This window comes from Rattus norvegicus, chromosome 20 (assembly GCF_021556685.1).
Source record: "Rattus norvegicus strain SHRSP/BbbUtx chromosome 20, alternate assembly SHRSP_T2T, whole genome shotgun sequence".
In the NCBI taxonomy this organism is placed as follows: Eukaryota; Metazoa; Chordata; class Mammalia; order Rodentia; family Muridae; genus Rattus; species Rattus norvegicus.
The window spans coordinates 49,955,772-49,978,027 of NC_141553.1; the positions used below are offsets into that span (position 1 = coordinate 49,955,772).

The 22,256-nt window shown below is 44.8% G+C and overlaps 1 protein-coding gene across 4 annotated transcripts in view; it reads right to left on the reverse strand.

Moving 5' to 3' along the window:
- The window catches only part of Sobp (sine oculis binding protein homolog), a 179,142-nt gene that overhangs the window by 148,342 nt on the left and 8,544 nt on the right, over nucleotides 1-22,256 (reverse strand). For all 4 annotated transcript variants that reach the window (NM_001104640.2, XM_087597559.1, XM_087597558.1 and 1 more), the window contains 2 exon segments: nucleotides 13,487-13,672; nucleotides 16,355-16,493. In NM_001104640.2, coding sequence (NP_001098110.1) covers nucleotides 13,487-13,672; nucleotides 16,355-16,493 — 325 coding nt within the window.

The window sequence follows — 22,256 nt, forward strand, 5'->3', positions numbered from 1 at the left end:
TGTAATCCCGGCACTCAGGCGGTGCTAACGAGGGGCAGCAAACGTCTGAGGTGAGCATCCACTACACAGCAAGTGTGAGACCATTCTGGGTCTCATGAGACCCTGACAGGTGGCGGAGGGAGGGAGGGAGGGAGGGACCATGTGAGCAGGCAAATGCTGACCAGGATGTAGATAGAAAGCAACCCGTATACTGCTGGTAGAGTGGGAATTAATCCAGGCACCATGAAAACTAATGTGTGATTTTTGCCAAAGCTAAAAAGAGATCTACTGTTTGACACAGATCTTCCTCTGAGTATTGACCCAGTGGATTCCGATTCAGCACGTCACAGAGGCACTGGCGTGTCCATGTTTATTTCAGCACTAAGTTATGAAACCAACCTCGGTGTCTAACAGGGGAGGAATGGGTGAAGAAAATGGGATGTATATATACAGTAGAATTTTTTTTTTCAGCCATAAAGACTGAGAACGAATGTTGGCAAAGACATGGGGAAAAGGAAACACTTATCCACTGTTAGAGAGACTGCAAACTGGTCCGGCCACTCTGGAACTCAGGGAGAAGTCTCATCACGATAAAAATAAATCTATCCTATCAGCCAGCTATACGGTTCCCTGGCGTCTGCCCAAAGGACCTGCCATTCTACACCGCAGACGCTCGTTCAGCCATGTCCGCCGCTGCTCCATTCACAACGGCTAGGAAATGGAATCAACCTAAACGTCCTTCAACTCATGAATGGACGATGACGGCGTGCTGCATTCATGCCACGGGACTCTAGTCAGCTGGGAAGAAAAAACGAGATCAGGAGATTGGTAGGAAAATGGGCGGAACTAAATAAGACCACATTGAGAGAGGTAACCTAGACCCAGGAAGACGGATGCCGAGTATTCCCTCTCATCTGCACTTCCTAGATTCAGTTCTTCAGATGTGAGTATACGACCGGGAGTAACCACAGAAACCAAAAGACCAAAGCAGAGCATGACGGGGGAGCTGGGGGAGGAGGGCATAAGCAACTCTAAAGAGGTGAAGAGGGGGCTGGAGAGATGGCCCAGTGGTTAAGAGCACTGACTGCTCTTCCAGAGGTCCTGAGTTCAATTCCCAGCAACCACATGGTGGCTCACAACCATCCGTAATGGGATCCGATGCCCTCTTCTGGTGTGTCTGAAGACAGTACAGTGTATTCACATAAAATAAATAAATAAATCTTTAAAGAGGTGAAGAGGAACATACAGGTGGTGTGAAGGGAGAATGAGAAGCTGGGAGGACGTTAATTGGGGAGCATATAGGGGGAAGAAGGATAAATAACATTAAAGATGTTTGAAGAAGGCATAGAGAATATTTGATATTTGCATAAAATTACATGATGTCACACACACACACACACAGGGTGGGGAGGAGACAGAGACGGGGTGTTTAATTACTTGTGGAAATAATGCTCCCACCAAGAGCTGTAGATCATGTCATCGAAACCCTCATACCAGACATGAGACACCTCCGTTTGAATTGTTGGTGAAGGGAGTCCCCAAACAATAAAGACTATTGCTGTTGCCTACGGTTGCTGCCCAGATGTCAGCACTAAGACCATACTACTGAAGACGCCAGGCGCTTCAGACACAGGACGGTAAAGCCGTATCTCCCGAAAGCCTCCTCCCTGAGGACTAGTTCTCACAGTACCGGGAAGTACTACGCAGGCTGCCAAAACAGGAAAGCATCGGTAGACCTACCCAGCTGTGATGTCTATGACCACAGCAATAACCAGCACGGTATTTAGATACCCTAAAGGTGCCAGGGTGTCGCTTCTGCTCTGGACAGTGACTGACAGCTGTCGAATTGGACTTAAGGCCATTTACACAGGAAGGAAATTGAACCTGGTACTATAAAACCTAGCCAAATAGCCATGGCCCGTGAGATCGTGGACTCTAGAAGATAAACCTACTATTGCCAAAACTAGAATAAACCCTAGCCACGCTGACGTCTGCTGCAAGATCGTGTCTTCTAGATGGGATAAGGGAGAGATACCTTTGATACCGAGGCAATATGGCTGCTTAAACGAGACCGGAACAAATCCAACACCAGTTGTCATCCCAACATAGATGGGGGAAATCTCTTAGAGCCTGACTCCTAGATAAAGAGCTACAATTAATGACCACTGAGGGAGGAAGAATTAGTCTCCCCTAGGGGTGAGCCCCTTCATTGGCTATCCAATATTAAGTGGTCAACTCTAAAAATGTGTACACACATCAATGGTTAAATAGACTCAGCGGGTCCTATTGACTGAGGTGGCCTAGACCCAGGAAGACGGATGCCACATATTCCCTCTCATCTGCGGTTCCTAGTTCCAACTCTTCAGATCTGAGTACACAACCTGGAGTAGCCACAGAAACTAAAAAAAAAAAAAGTGTGTGTGTGTGTGTGTGTGTGTGTGTGTGTGTGTTTATGTAACAACAATAAAGAAAAAGAAACTGAATTGCAGAAGAAGGGGGACCATGGGAGGAGATGGGGAAATGATGCAACAATTAAATTAAAGTAAAATTATAAAAGAAGAAAACTGTAGATAATGTTGGTTGTGAGAAAGGGGATAGAACTGGAGATAATCAGACAGACTGAACTAGTCTCAGCAAGATGGATAGAGTCTATATCTCTCATTTGTGGTCCCTAGGTTTTACCCTGATACATATATGACAGGGGATTGGAATAAAACTTAGGAACAAAGGGGGACTGAGTGGGAGGGAGGTGGGGAAGGGGAAGGGAGATGGGGGGAACTGTCTAAAGTGCAATCCATTCTTGTTTGGAAGCGTCCCGATGTAACAGTTTCACATGCACTGAATAAACAGAATGAAACGTAACTTAAAGGGAGGAGGGTGAGATGGCTCAGAGGGACAGGCACTTGCCACCAAACCAGACGACCCCAAGTCCGAGTTAAATCCCCAGGACCCACGTGGTGTGATGGAAGGAGAGAACCGGCCACTACATACTCACTGTGGTAGCCATGGGTGTGATGCCCAGACACGCAAACACACAAAATGCATTTTTTTAAAACATCACATTGTTCCAAGAGGTACAAACCTCCCACGGGCTCTGGGCTGCTGTAACTCCATACATAGATAAGTTTAATTTAACCTTGCTCAGTCAATTAACAAGTACAAGTGATAGCGTATTTAAACATTCTCCCTCCAGGAATAAAACCAGGTGAGCAGCTATATAAAACACAAACTTGGGATTTTATTGTGTGTATGCGTATGTGTGTTCAGGTGTGTGTGTGCGCGTGTGTGTGTGAGTGTGGGTGCCATGTTAAGTTCACAGGGCAACCTTTGGAAGATAGTTCTTTCTTTTCACCTTTATGTGGTTCTGGGAATCTGATTGAGAAGTTAGGATTTTATGAATATGGGGAATTTAGTCATTAGGTGACTGACCACATGACTTTGTGACGAGGGGATCTGGTCAGGGAGACTGGGTGACCTATCTAATATTATGTAGGCAAAAAGTGGCACAGCTGGTGTCAACAAGTCACGTCGCCTGAGAGTGTCTGCATCACGCTGCCCTGCGGGATTATAATCACACTAGAATGGACCTTGCACCCCTTTCCAAGGACTCTGGGTTGTGTAGAGAGCTGGGTGTGGAAACTCACACTTGTCCCCCCAGGGCTGTGAGGCTGAAGCAGGACAATTACTCTGAGAGCAGTTCAGCCAGAACTACACAGCGAGCTGGGCCAGGCTGGGCCACAAAGTGAGACCCTTCTCAAAATGAACACTATTAAAAAAAAAAAAGGAGATAAATCAACAACTGTATCATGGGAGGTGGGACTCTGAGGCTTCGTGTGGTGGTGGTGGCTTTTCCAGCCATGTTGAAACTCAAACGATGGTGCCTTAGCCTCATTTGAATATGATTACACGATACAGGTCTTATCCGCTACGAGACTTTCTGCTCTTACACACTAAGGACTTTCACAGCACTTTGACTCCCAACAGGTACGCTACAACCCCAGGAAAATGATGCCATACATTCAAAGTCAAGCTTGAAAAAGATTGGGATTTGTTCGTTTTATTTTTGGTTTGTTTGTTTGTTTGTTTTGGGGTTTTTTTTTTTTTTTTTTGGTTTTGTTTCTTGTTGTTTGGTTTGTCTGGCTTGGTTTCTAGACTTTAAAAGACAGAATCTGATGTAGCCTAGGCTGGCCTTAAACTCACTATGTAGCTGAGGTTGGATTTGAACTCCTGATCTTCTTACCTCCACCTCCCAGGTGCTGGGATTACAGGTGTGCACTGCAATCCTGGCCTTGGTGGCATGGTTTCATTATATGCCAGGGTGTTCTAGGTCCCTGGTCACCACGGATTGTGATATGATCCATATTGTCTACTACAAAAATAGGCAGCGTTCTGGAAATAGTAATGGATACTGACTGACTGCCATCTTGACAGAATCTACAATCACCTAGGAGACAGGGCTTGGGGGGCGTGCCTGTGAGGAGTGATTAGATTAAGTCATCTGAAGTGGAAGGTGCACTCTGACTGAGCGGCAGCACTCTGTGAGCTGAGGCTGCGCAAGAAAGCTGCATAAGAGAATTGGCCATTTTCTGTTTCCTGACCGTGGCCAGGACGTCCCCACCATGCTGGGTTGTACCATGGGAGAGACTAGCTCTCTTACGTTTGCTTGTCTGATATTTGGTCACTGCAACAAGATAAGTAGTTAACACCCACTGGGAGATTGACATAGTGTTTGGATAAGTCCGTGGGTGTGAGCAGAAGAAACGTAATACGCAAGTTCAAATATCGACTCCACCAGCCGTTACCCACGTGACCTCGGCCAAGCGGCTGGGTCTCGGTTTCCTTGTTTGCAAAACAATTTTAATAGCAGCACCCTTAGAGTCGCTGGAGAGAATTAAGTGATGTCATCTGTTATCTTGGCCCATCGTAACTGTTCAAAACTATTAACTGTGACGAGATGATGCTGTTCGCTTTCCTATTCGATTCCTGCCACTCACTAGAATTCCTCCTGCCCCATCCTAAGTTACTGGGAAATCCAAGATTTCAGTTAACTAACTCTCTCTCTCTCTCTCTCTCTCTCTCTCTCCATCCCTTTCTCCCCTCTCTCCATCCCTTCCTCCCTCTCTCTCTCCATCCCTTCCTCTCTCTCTTTCTCTCCCCATTCCTTCCTCTCTCTCTTTCTTTCTTTCTCTCTCTCTCTCTCTTTCTCCATCCCTTTCTCCCCCTCTCTCCATCCCTTCCTCCTTCTCTCTCTATCCCTTCCTTCCCTCTCTCTCTCCATCCCTTTCTCCCCTCTCTCCATCCCTTCCTCCCTCCCTTTCTCTCTCCATCCCTTCATCTCTCTCTCTTTCTCTCTCCATTCCTTCCTCTCTCTCTCTCTCTCTCTCTCTCTCTCTCTCTCTCTCTCTCTCTCTCCATCCCTTCCCCCCCCCCTTGATAAATATATCTAGTACATAAATAGTAAGTCATCCAAATCCCATTAACTCTAGGTAATTTTATTTAATAATCATATTTCGAGTTGGACAAATAAATAAAAGCCAATGCCATTTTTACTAAATCCTGTTTTCTTAATGGTTATTTGGAATACAGCACTCACATGCAGGCCCCAAGACTATTGAATAACAGATAAAATAAATAATAACCATAATGCAGACCACATTCTGATTCCCACTCTTGTGGATGAAAATGAGTCCATGTAAGAATTCTAAGTGCCAAGAAGTAACATGCTTATTAACTGTGGGCTGCTCAGCTATATACACAGAGCCTAGAGATCACATGGGGTTTCGCATTCTCAGTTAAGCTAACGTTCCTTGGAGCCCAGTTCTCAAAAACCACTTAGGAATTTCAAGATCTGCCCTAAAAAAATATATCGTATTTCCATGACTTTGCCCGAACACAGATTGAGAAGCTCACTGAATGGGAACCACCCTGGGGGGGGACAGGAAATGGTCACTGTTTTCAGAGAAAGGCAAGATGCGTCTGTGTGCAGGAAATCAAGCTGGTCTTAAGAGATTGATCCCAAACTCCTCCACACCTGTGTGCGCTGTGAGGATGGCTCCACGGTTAGCCACACACCCCCCCCCTTGGGAGCGTGGCGGGGAAATAAGAATCAGGACACACGTCATCTGAGGTAAAAGGCGTTCTGTTCAAAACGCCACATAAATGCATCGGAGAAGTGCATCTCTTTTTCACATTTCATTTCATTTTTAAAGCATTCAGGGATTTACAGGGATTCTGGATTCGGGACAGTCAACTCGTGAGCCTCTGGGGGAGACCAGCAACACGTGGAGCAACCGCAGTGAGACCTTTGCTACCAAAATCTGCGGGTTAACCAAGTGATCACACCACTGGTTGCACTGGCTTTATTTTAATTCTCGTGAGTAAAAGAGTATCATGAAGCAAGGCCCAGACCAAAAGGGGCCCTAGATGTGGTCCCAAGAGTATCACCTACCTCTGAATAGAGATTGATATGGCCAAGCGGCAGACCTAAGGCTGCTCATCAATTCCAAAGTCAGTGAATTGGACGTGTGTGTGTGTGTGTGTGTGTGTGTGTGTGTGTGTGTGTGTGTGTGTGTGTGAGACGGCTACACTGTAAAACAATAACAATCATGGTAAGGTCTTAGTTAACAGATTTTATTCAAAACTCCATCCCCAATGCCCTGCTTCCATTCCCAAACCTGGGGGGTTGGGGGAGGCAGTGGAGAGTTGCTGTGCAGTGTTCCTAATTCACCGTTGGAGCCTTTGCTGAGCATAATTCCCTCTGAATGAAATCTCCAAGGATTGAGCCTGGGCTAGAGTTTCTAGCATGAGGACAGCAGCAAGGCGAGAATGCAATCAACCTGAGTAATATTTCAAACGTCTTGCCAATATATACGTGTATGTGTATGTGTACATGTATGTGTGTACATGTATGTGTGTACATGTATGTATATATGTGTATATATATGTGTGTGTGTGTATATATATACATATATATACATATATATACATATATATACATATATATATATATATATATATGTATATATATAGCCAGTTTAGACTGTTTTCATGGTGTGAGTTCAAAAATTAGCCTCGGAGGTTTGTGAATTTATTCAAATTAAAAGGATAAAGACGTATCTGTCTAGAAAGAACTGGCTGGTGCTTTTTTAACATTTTCCAATACTGTTATAACAGCCTCCTGAACAGCTACACAGCAGCCTTTCTCTCTTACTTCCTAGACTCTGCGGCAAAAGTCCGTGATTATTATTTAAGGATCACGGTGATTCCCTTCACGGCATGGGGGAATAAAGAAAGGCAAAAGCAGGGCTATTATCCTGTGTTTATAACAAGTCTGTTGCCATGGTAATGCCTGTGACATCACAAATGCTACACCCAGGGCCAGGAGCTGTCTCCGAGGGGGAGGGGCAGCCTAGCTGCGGAGAACCGACACAAGCATGTGAGGCCAAAGCGGGGTCGATGCAGCTGCAGCAGTAATCATGGGAACACAGGGAGCTCCCTTCTCTGGAGCAAAGTGGGTGGGGCAGGACCAGAAAAGCAGCTCCCGGGGCCCAGAAGTGAGCTCACCCATACTTCTTGTACGCAGCTGTGCAAAGGGAGTGGGAATCCAGGCGAATGTGGTACCTCTGTGTTCCCAGTCAGGAGCATTCCACTGGGCTCCCTGGCTGCCAAGACTGAATGGGATCCAGAGTCTGCCCTAGCTCATGAAACTGCTGGGAACCAGTGCCGGTCAGACAGAGCCTCTAAGACCAAAGGCCTAAGATTAAAAGCGCCTCGGATTGCAGCCCCTGAGAGCCTAGCTAGGGCATTACCGCCAAAAGCCGTCAGACTCAGAGACCCCCGATCCTCAAATAGGGGAGGGGATAATCGAGTCTTTCCAAAGGCAGGGATTTTCAGAATGCACTTTGAAGGAAAAGCTTTATCTCCTGGCACTGGGGAACCTGGAAGTAACGGCAAGTTACTAAGCATTCCTATTCTGATACAGCTTGGACTAACGGCCATTTTGTATTAAAAAGGATGTAAGATTAGGAGTCAGAAGAGCCCTAAGTACCTAGAGGACACATGATCCAAGGAGGCTATTTAATCTGCTTGAATTTCACGTATTTAATGACACCCAACATGCTATTTCTCAGAGTTACCATAAACTGAATTAAATAAGAGAACATGATTGAAGACCAATGATATGGTTCAGCAGGTGAAGCGTTTGCTACAAAAGGACGGTGACCTTAGTTTGAGCCCAGGAATCCACACAGGTGGAAGGAGAACAACTTCACAGAGATGACCTCCTGTCTGTTATCACATGCGCTCTCTCTCTCTCTCTCTCTCTCTCTCTCTCTCTCTCTCACACACACACACATACATCACACACATACACACACCACACACACCACAAATGCACACCACACACACATACACGCCACACACACCACACATATATACACCACACACACACCATACACACACACCACACATACATACCACACATATACATACCACACATACAACATACATATACACACCACACATATACACATCACACACACCATACACACACATACACACCACACACATCATACATATACACACCACACACATACCATACGCACACACCACTCATATACACACCACACAACCACACATATACACGCCCCCACATATATACACACACACACATATATACTCCACACACATAAACATACTGTGTACACACACATATACAGACCACACATACACACATATACACACATACACATATCACACCCCACATGCACCCCACACATATACACAACCCACACACACATATACATACACTATACACACTACACACACACACATGCATACCTCACTTCACACACACACTGACAATGAACACAATGGCGTACCCCTTTCATCCCAGCACTTGTAAGTAGATTCAGCTGGATCCCTGCAGTTCCGGAGGCCAACCAGAGCTACACAGTGAGAGACAGTCTCATAACAAAACAAAACCACAGGTTGGGGACTTAGCTCAGTGGTAGAGAGCTTGCCTAGCAAGCCCAAGGCCCTGGGTTCAGTCCTCAGCTCCGGAAAACAAAACAAAACCACAATAGCAAATAGTAATACATATGTTTTAAGAAAAGGATGCAAATGAATTTCACAAACTAGAAAGGATTCGATGTAGATAATTTAATGATGATGCCAAGGTACTAATTCTGACATGGCCAGCTTTGACCCAGAACACACACACACCACACACACACACCACACACACCACACAATGCGCAGGAATCTGAATGCTGATGAAGATGGGCAATTCAAAGTATACAAATAATTCTTGGTACATCCTAAGAGGTGACCGGCTGCTAATGCAATCAACTCTAAATTACCTAGAGCTGACTAGGAGGCGGGTAGTAGTTTCTGGCCATTGTGTTCTTATTAGCTCTCTTCAAGAATATACATTAAAAACTTTTTAAGTGTATATTAAAAGCAACCCAATCCTTAAACCCAGGCAGAGGTGGGGAAGAGCTCTATGAATTTGAGTGCAGTTTGGTCTACGTTCTGTGTAGTAACTTCCAGGGCTACATTAAAAGTCTATCTCAAATAATAATGATGACAATATTTTTTTTAAAAAAAACCCACAACTTTTATGGAGTTGAGCGTATGGCTCAGAAGTTAAGAGCACTGACCACTCTTACAGAAGACCTGGGTTCAGCTCTCAGCACCACATCAAAGGCTACACAGTTGCCTGTACCTCTAGCTCCAGGAGGTCTGACACGATCTTCCTGACTCCCTGGCTGCACACAAATTCTTCTACACAGGCACACGCATCATTAAAAACTAAAAATAAATTTTAATATTCCTGTCTTAGGGAAAGTGCTGAGGACATGGTTCAGTAGATCAGGTGCCTGGCGTACAAGGGTAAGGCCCTGGGTCTAGATCCTCAGCATAAAAGCTAGGCGCACTGCCATGCATCTGTAACCTCAGAGCTGGGCATGCGAAGTGAAGTCAAGATGGCTGGAACCACAGAGCTCGCCGGCCCAGCCAGTCTAGCCAGTCAGCGATTACCAGGCTCGGTGAGAGACCACTGTCCCAAAAAGAAAAAGAAAAGAAAAAGGAGGTAGAGAATTGAAGACGACACCAAATAGAAACTTCTGGCCTTCCTCTGCACATGGACATACACACACAGGTGCACACACACAAGCACACATACACACAAACACATGCACAAGCGCACGCGCACATACACATACATACACTCATATGCATACACATACAGAAGCAAGCATCCACACAAGTTCAAGTGTGCAAACACACACATGCACCACACACACGTGTACACACACACACACACACACACGGGTGCACATACACATACAGAAACATGAGCATGCACACACAAATACACATACATATATTCATATGCATACACACACATGCACCACATTGCACATACACACACACACACACCACATTGCACATACACACACACACACACACACACACACACACACACCAAAATTTAAAGAAATAAAACCTATTCAACAAATCCTAGAATAGAGCACTTTGTAAGCACAGGAACGCATTGCTCTTGCAGCCTTGTCACTGCCCCCGTTACTGTACAGGACACCAGCCACATCCACAACCTGACTCTGAAGCCCTGCTCACCCAGCTGCTGCCCTAACAACTGACTGACCGATCTCATCCCACCTAGCCCGGGATACAGCAAACCGTGGTCCCTGGACAACACCCTGCCCAGCACACCTATTTTAATTACCATTGTTTGGTAAGTGGGGTTTTATCAGAACACAGCCACACTCAGGGAAGCATGCACTAAGGATGTGTTCCTGCTACATCGGCAACGTGCTAGGTAGCTGTGAGAGACAGTATGGCTCAGGAAGTCTACGGTCCCTCCATCTCTTCACCGGGGAAGGTTTACTAACCCCGCCCTAGTTACAGAAATCACGGTCTGTCTCTGCTTGGGGAGACCTAGAAGGCAGAGAACGCTCTTGGATCCCGTCACATAGAGACAGACAGGGCCAAGGGTTAGAGCACACACAGAAAAATAGAGACGTCCTTCCCTACGCTCTGTTCTCCACAGATGAGTGCCTTGGAGTTCCACAGCAGACAGCATAAAACCGCTGGTGTTTAGTTACTCTGGCTTCTCATTCCTCAGTGTTCCTCAGTGTTCCTCCGGCTGAGACTTCCAAGGCTCAGTTTTTGGCCTCTATCCTTTTGCATATTTATTTCCTGATCTGGTGTGGAATTAGAGTTAAATGGAAGCTGTGTGCTTGAATTCCACATGGCTGGCTCCACAGGAAACTCCAAGGCAGGTTCTCTGGCCTTCCTAGTGGTAGCCTCAGCTATGCTAATTCCTCAAGCTGTTTTCTCTGCTCGAATAAATCTTAGCGATGTATTTGCATTTGGGTGCACACCTTTCTATGCATGCATTATGTGCACGAAGACTCTAGTTCAGGATTAGGAAAAGGGGGTGCAGGGAGTGGGGGAGAAAGGATAGAGTGTATGCTAACTTTCATCCCATAGCTGTCCAGGTGCTAAGCGTACATTTTCTCATCTCTGCAACTACCCCATGAGGTAGGACTATAAGCCTATTCTATAAACAAGGAAACTGGGAGCCCCCAAGTGTCCAGGTTAGTTGACTCTCTTGGTCGTCTTGTGGAGTCCCTATCTGCTCCAGGTTCCTCGATTCTTGGGGTCTCCCAGAAACTGAACCACCAACCAAAGAACATACACAGACTGGACTTGGGGTCCTCCCACTCCCACTCCCTACCCCTGCCACAAACATACATATCAGAAGTGCAGCTTGGTCTTCACACGGACTCCCCAACAACTGAAGTGGGGTATCACCCTGACTCTGCTGCCTGCCTGTGAATCCTGGGCTGCCTTGTCTGGCCTCAGTGGGAGAGGATGTGCCAAGTCCTGCAGTGACTTGAGGTGCCAGGGTGGGTTAGTACCCAAGGGGGACCTCCCACTTCTCAGAGGAGAAGGGGAGGGGCAAAGGGAGGGAACGTGTGAGGAGGGACTGGGAGGAGGGGCCTGTGATTGGGTTGTAAAGTCAACAAACAAATAAATTAACGGAAAAAAAAATAACTGAGGAACCTGAAAAGAAAAGAGCTGGCAGAACCCGCCCCCTTTCACAGAGCCGGTGGGTGAAAAGGCTAGAGTTAAGTTGGGGCTTCTCAACCTGAAGTCTGTGTGCTCCTGCTACTTCCTCAAACTCAGTACACTCAGGCAGGAGCCCCCGGCTAAGTCGCAGAACATGGGTCCAGTTGGGAACTCTACAGTTACAAAATTTCCTTTTCTCACCAACTGATTCATGCAAAATGTGTCTTTGGCCCTTGGGAGATAAACCGCTGTCCCCTCTGTTTCATCAATCAGTCAAAGGGAAAATCAGATCACTAATAAGGGAAATGTTATATGATACACCAGTTATGTTAGTGAATTGGTACTAACAATGATTTTAATGAAAAATGAGCTTTATTTTAATAATATATCTAATGTCCTCCGTATGACAGGCCAGTTTTATTGGTTGAACCATAGTAGGCCAATGAGAGAATGTGGCCAAAACCATGAGGGAAAGCGTAGGACAACGGATAAAATACCGGTGTACCACAAACCGAGGCATTCGTAGCTGAGAATGCTCTCACGGTTATAGAGGCACACATGTCTACCCTCCCAAATATAAACACAGCACTAGTGTTGTGTGTTACACTAAATACTGCTGTCAGATCTCAGTACCTGTCAGTGTTCAGTTCCGTACACATAAAAGTAATAATAAAAACAGAGCGCTCTAGCACTATCCTCGCATTTCGTAGCAAGTCGGACAGAGTCCTAATGACAGGCTCTCTCTGCATGAACTACATCTGTGAGCTACAATGGATGCCAACATGTCCGTTCTCTGCCACTAGTGTGTAATGCATGGTCATCTAATTCTCTGGAAATGTAAAGCAACAGGTTGGTTACATTTTCATGCAGATGAAAGTCAGATTTCTATTCTCTTAGGTGCTCGGAGACAGATTTCCAGGAGTTAAGAAGAATTCTGTGGAGAGGATGCATAATACAGCTTGTGTCTTGAATGGATTTAGGGCAGGCCCACGACTGCCACTTCTTTTGCAAAAGTATCCCTTTCCTCAGAAGACTCCCAAAAGACCTGGCCCCTCCTAATGAACCACCCTGTTTGACCATGTGTGCTTTTTTTTGGTTAACCAATCTTTGTATTTATTTTATTCTTAAGACAAAAAAAAATACAAAGCAGGTGACTTCAGAAAAGGAAACTGTCTTTTTCTGAGTCTATGGTGGAAAAGGTTTGAAGTCAGGGAATGCTACAGCCCAAGCAGAAGTAGATGAGGGAATTTTTTTCGGATAATGGCAACAATACTCTGATATGTGTAGTGCTCTAACGCTCATCTGTAACATCCCTTGAGCATCTTTACTTAAGTTGAGTCTGTGCTATTTTATCTTAAGACAGCGACAACTGATACAGGTCATTAGGGAGGGGAATCCCGGGCGTGCTTACCTGCTGGCGGCTTTATGAAAGGTGGTGGGATTAAAGGGACAATAATAGGCACATTGCCATGGTCCTTTGACCCTGCAGGCGAGTCACTGAGTCCGTTCCCAGTGGCAAGGCCTGAGTAGCCTGTGCTTATATTGTAAGATGAAATAACACTGTCCTCCGGTAATTTTGGTTTTGGCAAAGAGTTTTCTGTAAGAGAAAAAAAAAATCACCCAATATAACCAAGAACGTATTCATTGCGCTTAAATCTTCCCTTATTTCTTCAAGTACGTTGGTTACGTAACAGAACAAAATCTCCCTTTCAAGCCACTCAGCCATTTCCCAGAAATCCACAGTCCTTCCTGAGCTTTAGAGTTTGGCTACTGACAATTTCCAAGGGTTTTTTTCTTTATAATATGCCCCTCTACCATAGCTAATATCCCAGGTGAATCGCGGCGATGCATTTTAGCACTGCAAAATCCCATAGAAAATTGAAAGGCAATTAACGTTTTCCGTGTAGGAAGTGATGCAAAGCGAGCATCACACTCTGACTGTGGGAGAAAACCCAAAATGCCCAGGATGATAACGATGTCCGCTGTGTTCTAAATCCAAGCCTCGGTATAATCAAATAAACCGATGATTAAAAAAGCTATTATCGCACCGGGTGTTGGTAAAGTTACTATTAATAACACCAATTAGTGATTGGTAACAATATCAATATTGTTAAAAAGTCAACAAAAGTGGAAATCAAGTTTACAACGTGGTTCACGTATGTCCTTGTAGCCTACATGCGCATGCGCGCGCGCACGCGCGCGTGCGCACAGGATCTCAACCACGCGCGTGCGTGCCCGCACACAGAGCCTCAACGGCGGGACTCTTTCCGCGTTCCCCGGAGGGAAGCGGATCACCCAGGCGAAGTATAGCTGAGGCTAATTAGTTCAAACACTATAAGCTGAGGACTTGAATTTTTCATTTACAGTGAAATTGATGATACTATCTTCATAGTGTGCTGTGTACAATTTCATAGCAATCTTAACATAAGATTTGTCATGTACATCCAATTCCGCATGCCTGCAGGACGGCTCATTTACATTTCGTTGCCTGGCACCTAAGAGGAAAAGGCTCTCTCTCAAAGATTGGGAATTAAATGTTTGAACGGGTACTGTGCCCATAGATTTGGATACACACAAACACGGAGCCAGCAGGCAGTGATAAGGTACGGTTAACTGTACGGAGCCATTCCTTCGCATGGCTCTCGTCTGGCATCTTACGAGCAGACTCCCATTCCAAATTTAGGTTTACTAATTCTGGAGTCATATGGGTTCCCCGCTCAGGTACTAGGCACTGCGGTCCACTCAGAGTCAGCATGGCTCTGCCAGGCCCTTCCTCTACAATCTCACTCTCTAGCTGGACTTGGATCCGATCACCTACGATTTATTCTGTTGTTCTTCCCCTCTGCGAGAACACGGGGCAGAGAAAAGCGGAGAACTTGACACACGAAAGGAAAATACCACTTCCTTTTTGAACCCATCCAAACATAAGGAAGGAGGGTTCCCCAGAAAACCACGAGTCCCTCCTGCTATCCGAAAATACAGACTCAACATTGCACTTCACAGGAGGCCCAACCCTGAGAGGGTGTCAAACCCGCAGAGAGCTCAAAGTCAGCAGACCCTGTTTCCCTGAGCTTGGAGCAGCACTGCAGACTTAAGGTCCTCGGCCCTGGCCTGTTTTTCCCATTGCTGGAAGGAGACAGAGCAGTGTCTATTTTTGTTTTCTGTTGAGCTCTGGTGTTCTCTGGAACTCTGCTTCCAGGAAAGCTCACTGGGGATACATATAAAGAAGCCCTTCTGAAACCCTCCCACTCCCAGCTCCCTTCCGCCCAAGCAATCTCTACACAACACTAGGAGTGTAGGTATATAGAGTACATGTACGAATCAGACATTTGCTGAGAGCACGTCATAAACAGATGACTTATAATTATATATGTAAGTTTGCCCCTTATTAAGAAGGAAGGCAATTGTATACCACGGACTTGGGTTACTGGTAAAATTACACATAGGGCAGTAGATCTCAGCTGAATATCGGATAGTGTGTGGTGTAGAATATCTTCAGAATTTCTCCATGTTGATCTATATTTTGACTTTTGATAATACCGCTGTGCAGAAGACATACTGCAAAACGGCAGGAGTATGTTTAAAGCTATTTCGTAAATTACTGGAAATTCCGTCCTAATCCCCAATCCAAAAATCCATTGACTGATTTTTTTCCCCAAAAAATGCAATTCAAACCAGCTACTCAAGTGACATTTTTAAAAAGTCAAACAGTCTAAGGCAATAGATCCAAAAATACAGTAATTTGGCACTTGCATACTGAGGGATGATATTAGAAAATATTAAGTCTTTGCTTTCTATAACCAAGCAATGACACTTCTGTGAGGGCAGGGAAGTTTGTATGTATAGCAAGAACACTGCTACTTATAACATACGACAGTCTCGAATGACAGCTAAACTGTTTCAGGAGGCATTTGTGGGCGCTGCACAGCACACACAGGGCAAAGTGCTCAGGTCGCATGTTTAGATCCGAGACTGCAGTGACGTCACGTGGTCCATCGCATGCACGCACTGCCAGAAATGCCTCCCATGCTTTACACACTGATCTACAATTAATCTGGGGGCTACCGTATCTTCCCAAACCATTTACTGTTGCCAAAGTTTGCACAACTCCCACATTAATTTACTCAGTATCATATGGGGTCACCACCCACGGCATGAGAAGCTGAGGTTTAAACTGGTTGTGTGCATAACACAAAGAGACCCACAACCACTCGGTTGTGGCAGGTGGAGAAGGTCCGTCCTCTTTGCTTGAGCAGAGCCATCAAACGAACGCCTTTACCTTTGAGAACAGAAATGTGTTGCCGGCTTTCTCCATCAGTAGTGTAGCTTCTGAATTCAATATCTTCGCCGTCTTTTAATTCAACTTTATCATAGCCATACCAGCCGAGGAGTTCATTCATGGTGTTTTCTGCAAAGTTCTGAAAGAGAAGCATCAGCCGCTACTCAGTCCCGTGATCGATAACTATTTGAAAAGAACGTGCACGTTCAATTCTGTTAGCCGTATCCCGTTTCATGCCAGCCCCACGTCCCCCAGAGGATTGCTTGCCGTTCAATCATGTTCAAGAGTTGTGATGCCTCTAAATCACGGACTGACTCTTCCGATCGTGACAGGCCCTCAGACACTCACGATTTAAGGACAATAAAAAGGACTTGTCGGTTTCATCTACGGAAAGTCCTGCTTTTGTACGCTCTTCTGCAAAGTTTAAGTTCTGTGCTAGTATAAAAACATCGAACGGAAGCATGCAAAAAAAAAAAAAAAAACTTAAGAAAGGATTGTAAAAATAAAAGAGCTTTCTGTGGTTCTAATTAATTTAAGTTAGAATTACTTTCTGACTTGGCGTTGTTATTTAATGTGCTTCTTACCGCCAGCAAAACAGAGTCTTAAAAAAAAAAGAATCTCTCAACTGTCAACAGTGTCATAGAAAAAATGAGTAGATTTCAAGAGTCCCTCCTGACAATCTCTCCCTTTGCTAAGGTATTTGTTAAGCTTGATAGATACTTTGTTCTATAAATTTCATTAGTGACAGATTCATTCTGTCATAAAAGTACCAACAAACTTGAAGGTTACTACTCAGCTCAATTTCAGATAAAAACCACCGTATGGACTGTAAATTAATATGGGAACGTAAGGTGTTGTCACTGTCGGCGGAGATATAAAGGTTTGAAAGCAGTGGGTATGGTTGACAGGTTAAATACGTATGCCAAGTGACTGTGCCCGGCAATTTATCAATTCTAGATCCTGAAACAAAAATGCAGCCCCTGCTGTGCTACTGACCTTTATGTGTGAGACAGCTCTCAAGCAAGGTGCCACGAGCCTTCTGAACTAGGGATACCTTATGTCCTTACTTCTTCGTAGCTCAGAGCACCTCATAGTCTTCTTTGAGGGTGTCATTTCTCAATCCCACCGGGGTATATAATTTATGCACCTAAATGAAACTCCGAGGCTGAGCCTGAGTGGGGGATCCTCGACACGCATCCCCTGCTTTCTCAAATTCTGTGATTTCAGATCTCAGAAGAGCTTCATACGAGATAGGACAGGGCCACAAAAAGGAACCTGGCATTTTAAGCCACCCACAGGATGCTACTTTTCTTTTCTTTAGTACCCACTTAAGTTCTGAGACCCAATGGGGTCAACCTGTGATGGTTTAATGCACCGGTAATCTTAAAAAAATTAGCCAGATTGATTTAGTGCCACCATCTGGGTGGCTAACAACCAGCCATATCAAACTTTAGTGAGGCATTTATTCTTTCTGATGGCTGCCCGTGTCCACATTAAATAGACATTCTTCCACGAATGCGAGATGATATGCTTGCTATGAATAATAAACGAAGGGACGTCAGGGACAGACACCGTGGAGGACTGGGCTAAATGCTATTCCATTTCATCAAAGGAGATTCCTTTAATGAGATGTCACTGTCCCCTAACACCCAGTCCTCTCACTAACCCAGGAGTGACAGCATCTCACCACACAAGGATGATTCTTGCCTTGCGTCAAAATCAATTCCCGTTGGCCTGCTTACTACGTGCCCCAATCTGTAAGAGAATCGTGCCAAGGAGACAGATAATCTTCTACACAGTGACTCCTGGCTACCACCTCTGGTTGTGTGCACCCTTTGGTCATCCAGGATAGGAAGGCTCGCCGTACCGTGCTTGACAAATGCAACTCCCTGCACCGTGTCTAAGCTCTGCAGCCACACGCAAAAGGCCACAAGTGCATAATTCATGTGTCAACTTCCCAGCGGAGGACATAAATTCGTTTGTCTTAGTCCAGCTGCAAATCCATTCAGCCCTTCAGACCCAATCTGAGGGGCAGATGCAGAATCTTTAGACATCAGATAAAAACTGAAAGCCTCAACTGGATTATCAACAATAAAAGCATATTATTTGGGCATTTTAACAAAAAAAATCGTTTGTTCACGTTCTCTGACGGAAGCTCATCATGGAACATTATGGGTCCGATCTCTTCCATGATTTTCAAGTCACTATAAATGTAGTCAGGGAAGTAATATAAAATGTTCCTTTTCTTGTCACTAAAAATGAAAATAAATGCCATGTTGTTCTGATATAGTGAGTGCAGGGATAGAACACAGCGGACGTATAGAAGACCGAGTGCTAAGGCTCGAACCATTTAAGAAAGGAAGGATACAGTGAAAAGGAGAAATTAACTCTCTATAGTCATAAGAAATAGACTGTAGGGGCTAGAAAGACGGCTCGGTGGTTAAGAGCATTGGCTGCTTTTCCAGAGGACCTAGGTTCAATTCCCAGCACCGACACGGTGGCTCACAACTTTCTGTAACTCATCTAGGGGATCTGATGCCCTTCTTATCCCTGTGGATACTGCACACATGTGAGACAAACACACATGCCATATGTATGCACAAAAATAAAACCGGGGCTCAAGAGATGGCTCAGCGGTTAAGAGCACTGACTGCTCTTCCAGACGTCCTGAATTCAATTCCCAGCAACCAAATGGTGGCTCACAACCATCTATCATGGGATCTGATGCCCTCTTCTGGTGTGTCTGAAGACAGCTATAGTGTACTTATATAAATAAAATAAATAAATCTTTAAAAAAAATCAAAGAGGAAGAGACTACAACCTCTGCCACACCCACGGTTTGTTGAGAAGTCAAATATCCTCAAGGAGTAAACCATTTAATAGCCTAAGTTTCTAACAGGGTTTAATATGCCAGATAGCAGTTATGTTGCTAAACCAAGGAAATGGAATAGACCTTTACCACTGCCATCTAATATTCCAGATGAAGTAAACTGTGAGATGTTCATGGTCTATACACATTTCCAAGCTTTTCATGTACAGAATTCCAATAACTATTGTTTCAGCTTTAAACAAACAAAAACACAAAACCAAAAACAAAACAGGGTCTCGCCATGTTGCTCTGGCTGGCCTGGACCTCACGATGTAGACCAGGCTAACCTCCAGTCCCAGATCTGCCTGCCTCTGTCACTGGGTGCTGGGATTAAAGGCATACCTTGGTTCGCATTTCAAAATTCTTATAACATTATGCTTTAAAAACCAATTTTCAGTTTAAAAGTCCTTTCTTATGGATGCTTCTTAGGCCCTTTCTTAGTCCTTTCTCCCATTGTTTTTCATTTATTTGTTTGTTTAAAAGGAGGGATGGACAATGAGGACAGGAGTTAAAATTCTGAATAGCCACAAAGGCAACAATGTTCGCTATCAACTGGGGATGGCTGCCGCTGCTGCACTAAGGGGATGGGGGGGGGGTGAAATCTGTTTCTGCCTCAAACCTTCAAGCAGTCTTTCTCTTTACTTCCTGAAGACCTAAGGCTTAAAACCTTTAAAAAAGTTCCTCGAGGGCTGGAGAAATGGCTCTGCAGTTAACAGTTCCTTTTGCTCCTCTGAAGGACGCAAGTTCGAATCCCAGCATCTACATAGCAACTAGCAACCATCTTTAAGTCCAGTCCCTGGGAATCAGATGCCTTCCTCAGGCACAGATAGGTATGCAAAACTCCCACGTGCACAAAATAAAAGTTCTACAAAAGTTTCTCCCAGCTTTAGAATTATATGAAATAATGGAGCCTCTACTTAACATGCAAAAACCATGCAGTTTTTGAAAACAAAAACAAAAACACTCTCAAAATGATGGTGCTCACACAACATAAATTCCACCAAGCAGGGGCTGGGGATTTAGCTCAGTGGTAGAGCGCTTACCTAGGAAGCACAAGGCCCTGGGTTCGGTCCCCAGCTCCGAAAAAAAGAACCAAAAAAAAAAAAAAAATTCCACCAAGCAGTTGTTATTTCAAATACTTTATCACTGTTCTCACAAACCATCAGAATGTGCCAGAAATCTCGATGCTTTGGCATCTGAATTCTATTGTGCAGACTGCTTCTTGCCTCTGGAAGTGACACAAAAATCCTCTCTCGTACCATGTGGTCCAATTTGGGTTTGGAAAATAGGTCACTAAAATTATAATGATAATTTCTAAGTCTTAGAGCAGTTTGCAGCGTTACCACATCCTTTAAATCTCGTGTTCCCTTCCAATAGCCCTGCGTGTTGGCTGTTTAGTTTCCACAATAAACTTCTGGTGAACTGAAGTGAAATCCTCATTGGACCACGGAAGATTGGAGTGTGGCAGATCACGAGACATCGGAACCAAAACAGAGGTGTTTTCCTTCTTTTTTCTCTAATGGTTGTTGAAAATTTCATACATTAGTATACCATTTCCACCCATGTTCTTCCCTGTCTGGTTCCTCCAGCACCCCTACTCCCTCTCAAATTTACTTTTTCTCCTTTATTATTGTAACCTCCTTTATTATTGTTACATATATAACTATATATAATATGTACAGACATATATAAACGTGTAAACATACATAAACACACAGGACTGTGTTCTTTGCTATTGTGCATGCATTATACGTGCTTAGGGATGACCTCCTGGCACTGGATACTATCAGAGGGCTTATCCCCTTATCAGAGGGGACTGCTTCCCCTCCTCTCAGCAGTCACTAATTGCCCAGAGCTCTTCACTCAGGGGCGAGGCCTTGTGAGAGTCCCCCCCCCCCCCATCCATGTTGGCATGTCACCTGTGGTGCCGTTATGTAGGTCTTGTTTTGGCAAGCACATTGCTGTGATTAATCTTCTGATTCTTATGCCGGGTTTAATCCTACTATAGATTCAGGGGCAAGGGGCCAGCAATTCCAAAGAAGTTTCCTCCTGGATCAACCAAGACCTTTCAATGAAATCACACCTCAGGGTGTCGGTGACTTCCAACCAGAGCACATCTACAGCTGTCTCTCCGGTTGCCTTCGCATTTGATCAGCAGCCTAGATTCCCCTTAATTAGTTTGCATTATTGGAGATGGGATGTGCAAAATTGACACTTGAAACTGAATCTTCCCGTTCTACAACTATCTGGCATCACTCGTGACTGAGTGCTTTGCACTTCCAATAGCCACCCCTAGCTCTTTCAAGGCCTCTTTCCCCCTCCCTTACCGGCAGGCCTCCTAAGGATAGATTACAGCTCTGTCACTCAGTCTGAAGGCATGCTCTCATAAAGTTAATTAAACAGCTAGGTCAGAGATATGAAGGAGGCCATTTTTACTATTTCTTCATTCCTCCTTTTTTTCTTTTTATTTGTGCATGCGCATGCACGTGCACATATGTATGTACATTCACAGATGTATGTGGATACATGCGCACGTGTGTATGGAGAACAGGAGGAGTGGGAGTGTCCTCAGTTGCTTCTCCACATTATTTGTTTTAGATTCTCTCGCTGAACCTGGAGATGGCTGATTCAATTACATTTGGCATGTCTAAAGAAGGCCCCATGAGCCTCCCTGCTTCTGTCCCCAAGGCTTTCCAGAGCTGAGATTACAGGCATGCAGCTGCACCTGCGATTTTATAAGAGTTCTGGGGATGTGAAGACTTATACAACAGGCACTTTCCCCACTGAGACATCTCTCCAGCCTCTCTTTTTGCCTCTCAAGCTCTTTTGATATGATATGATATGATATATATATATTGAATACACACAGAGATTACATATATATATATATATATGGAGAGAGAGGGGGAGAGAGAAAGAGAGAGAAAGAGGGAGAGAGAGGGGGGGGAGGGAGGGAGAGGGAGAGAGGGGGGAGAGAGAATCTTAATTCCTATGTTCCTTTGACACTTTGCTCACCCAACTAGAGGTCTTACA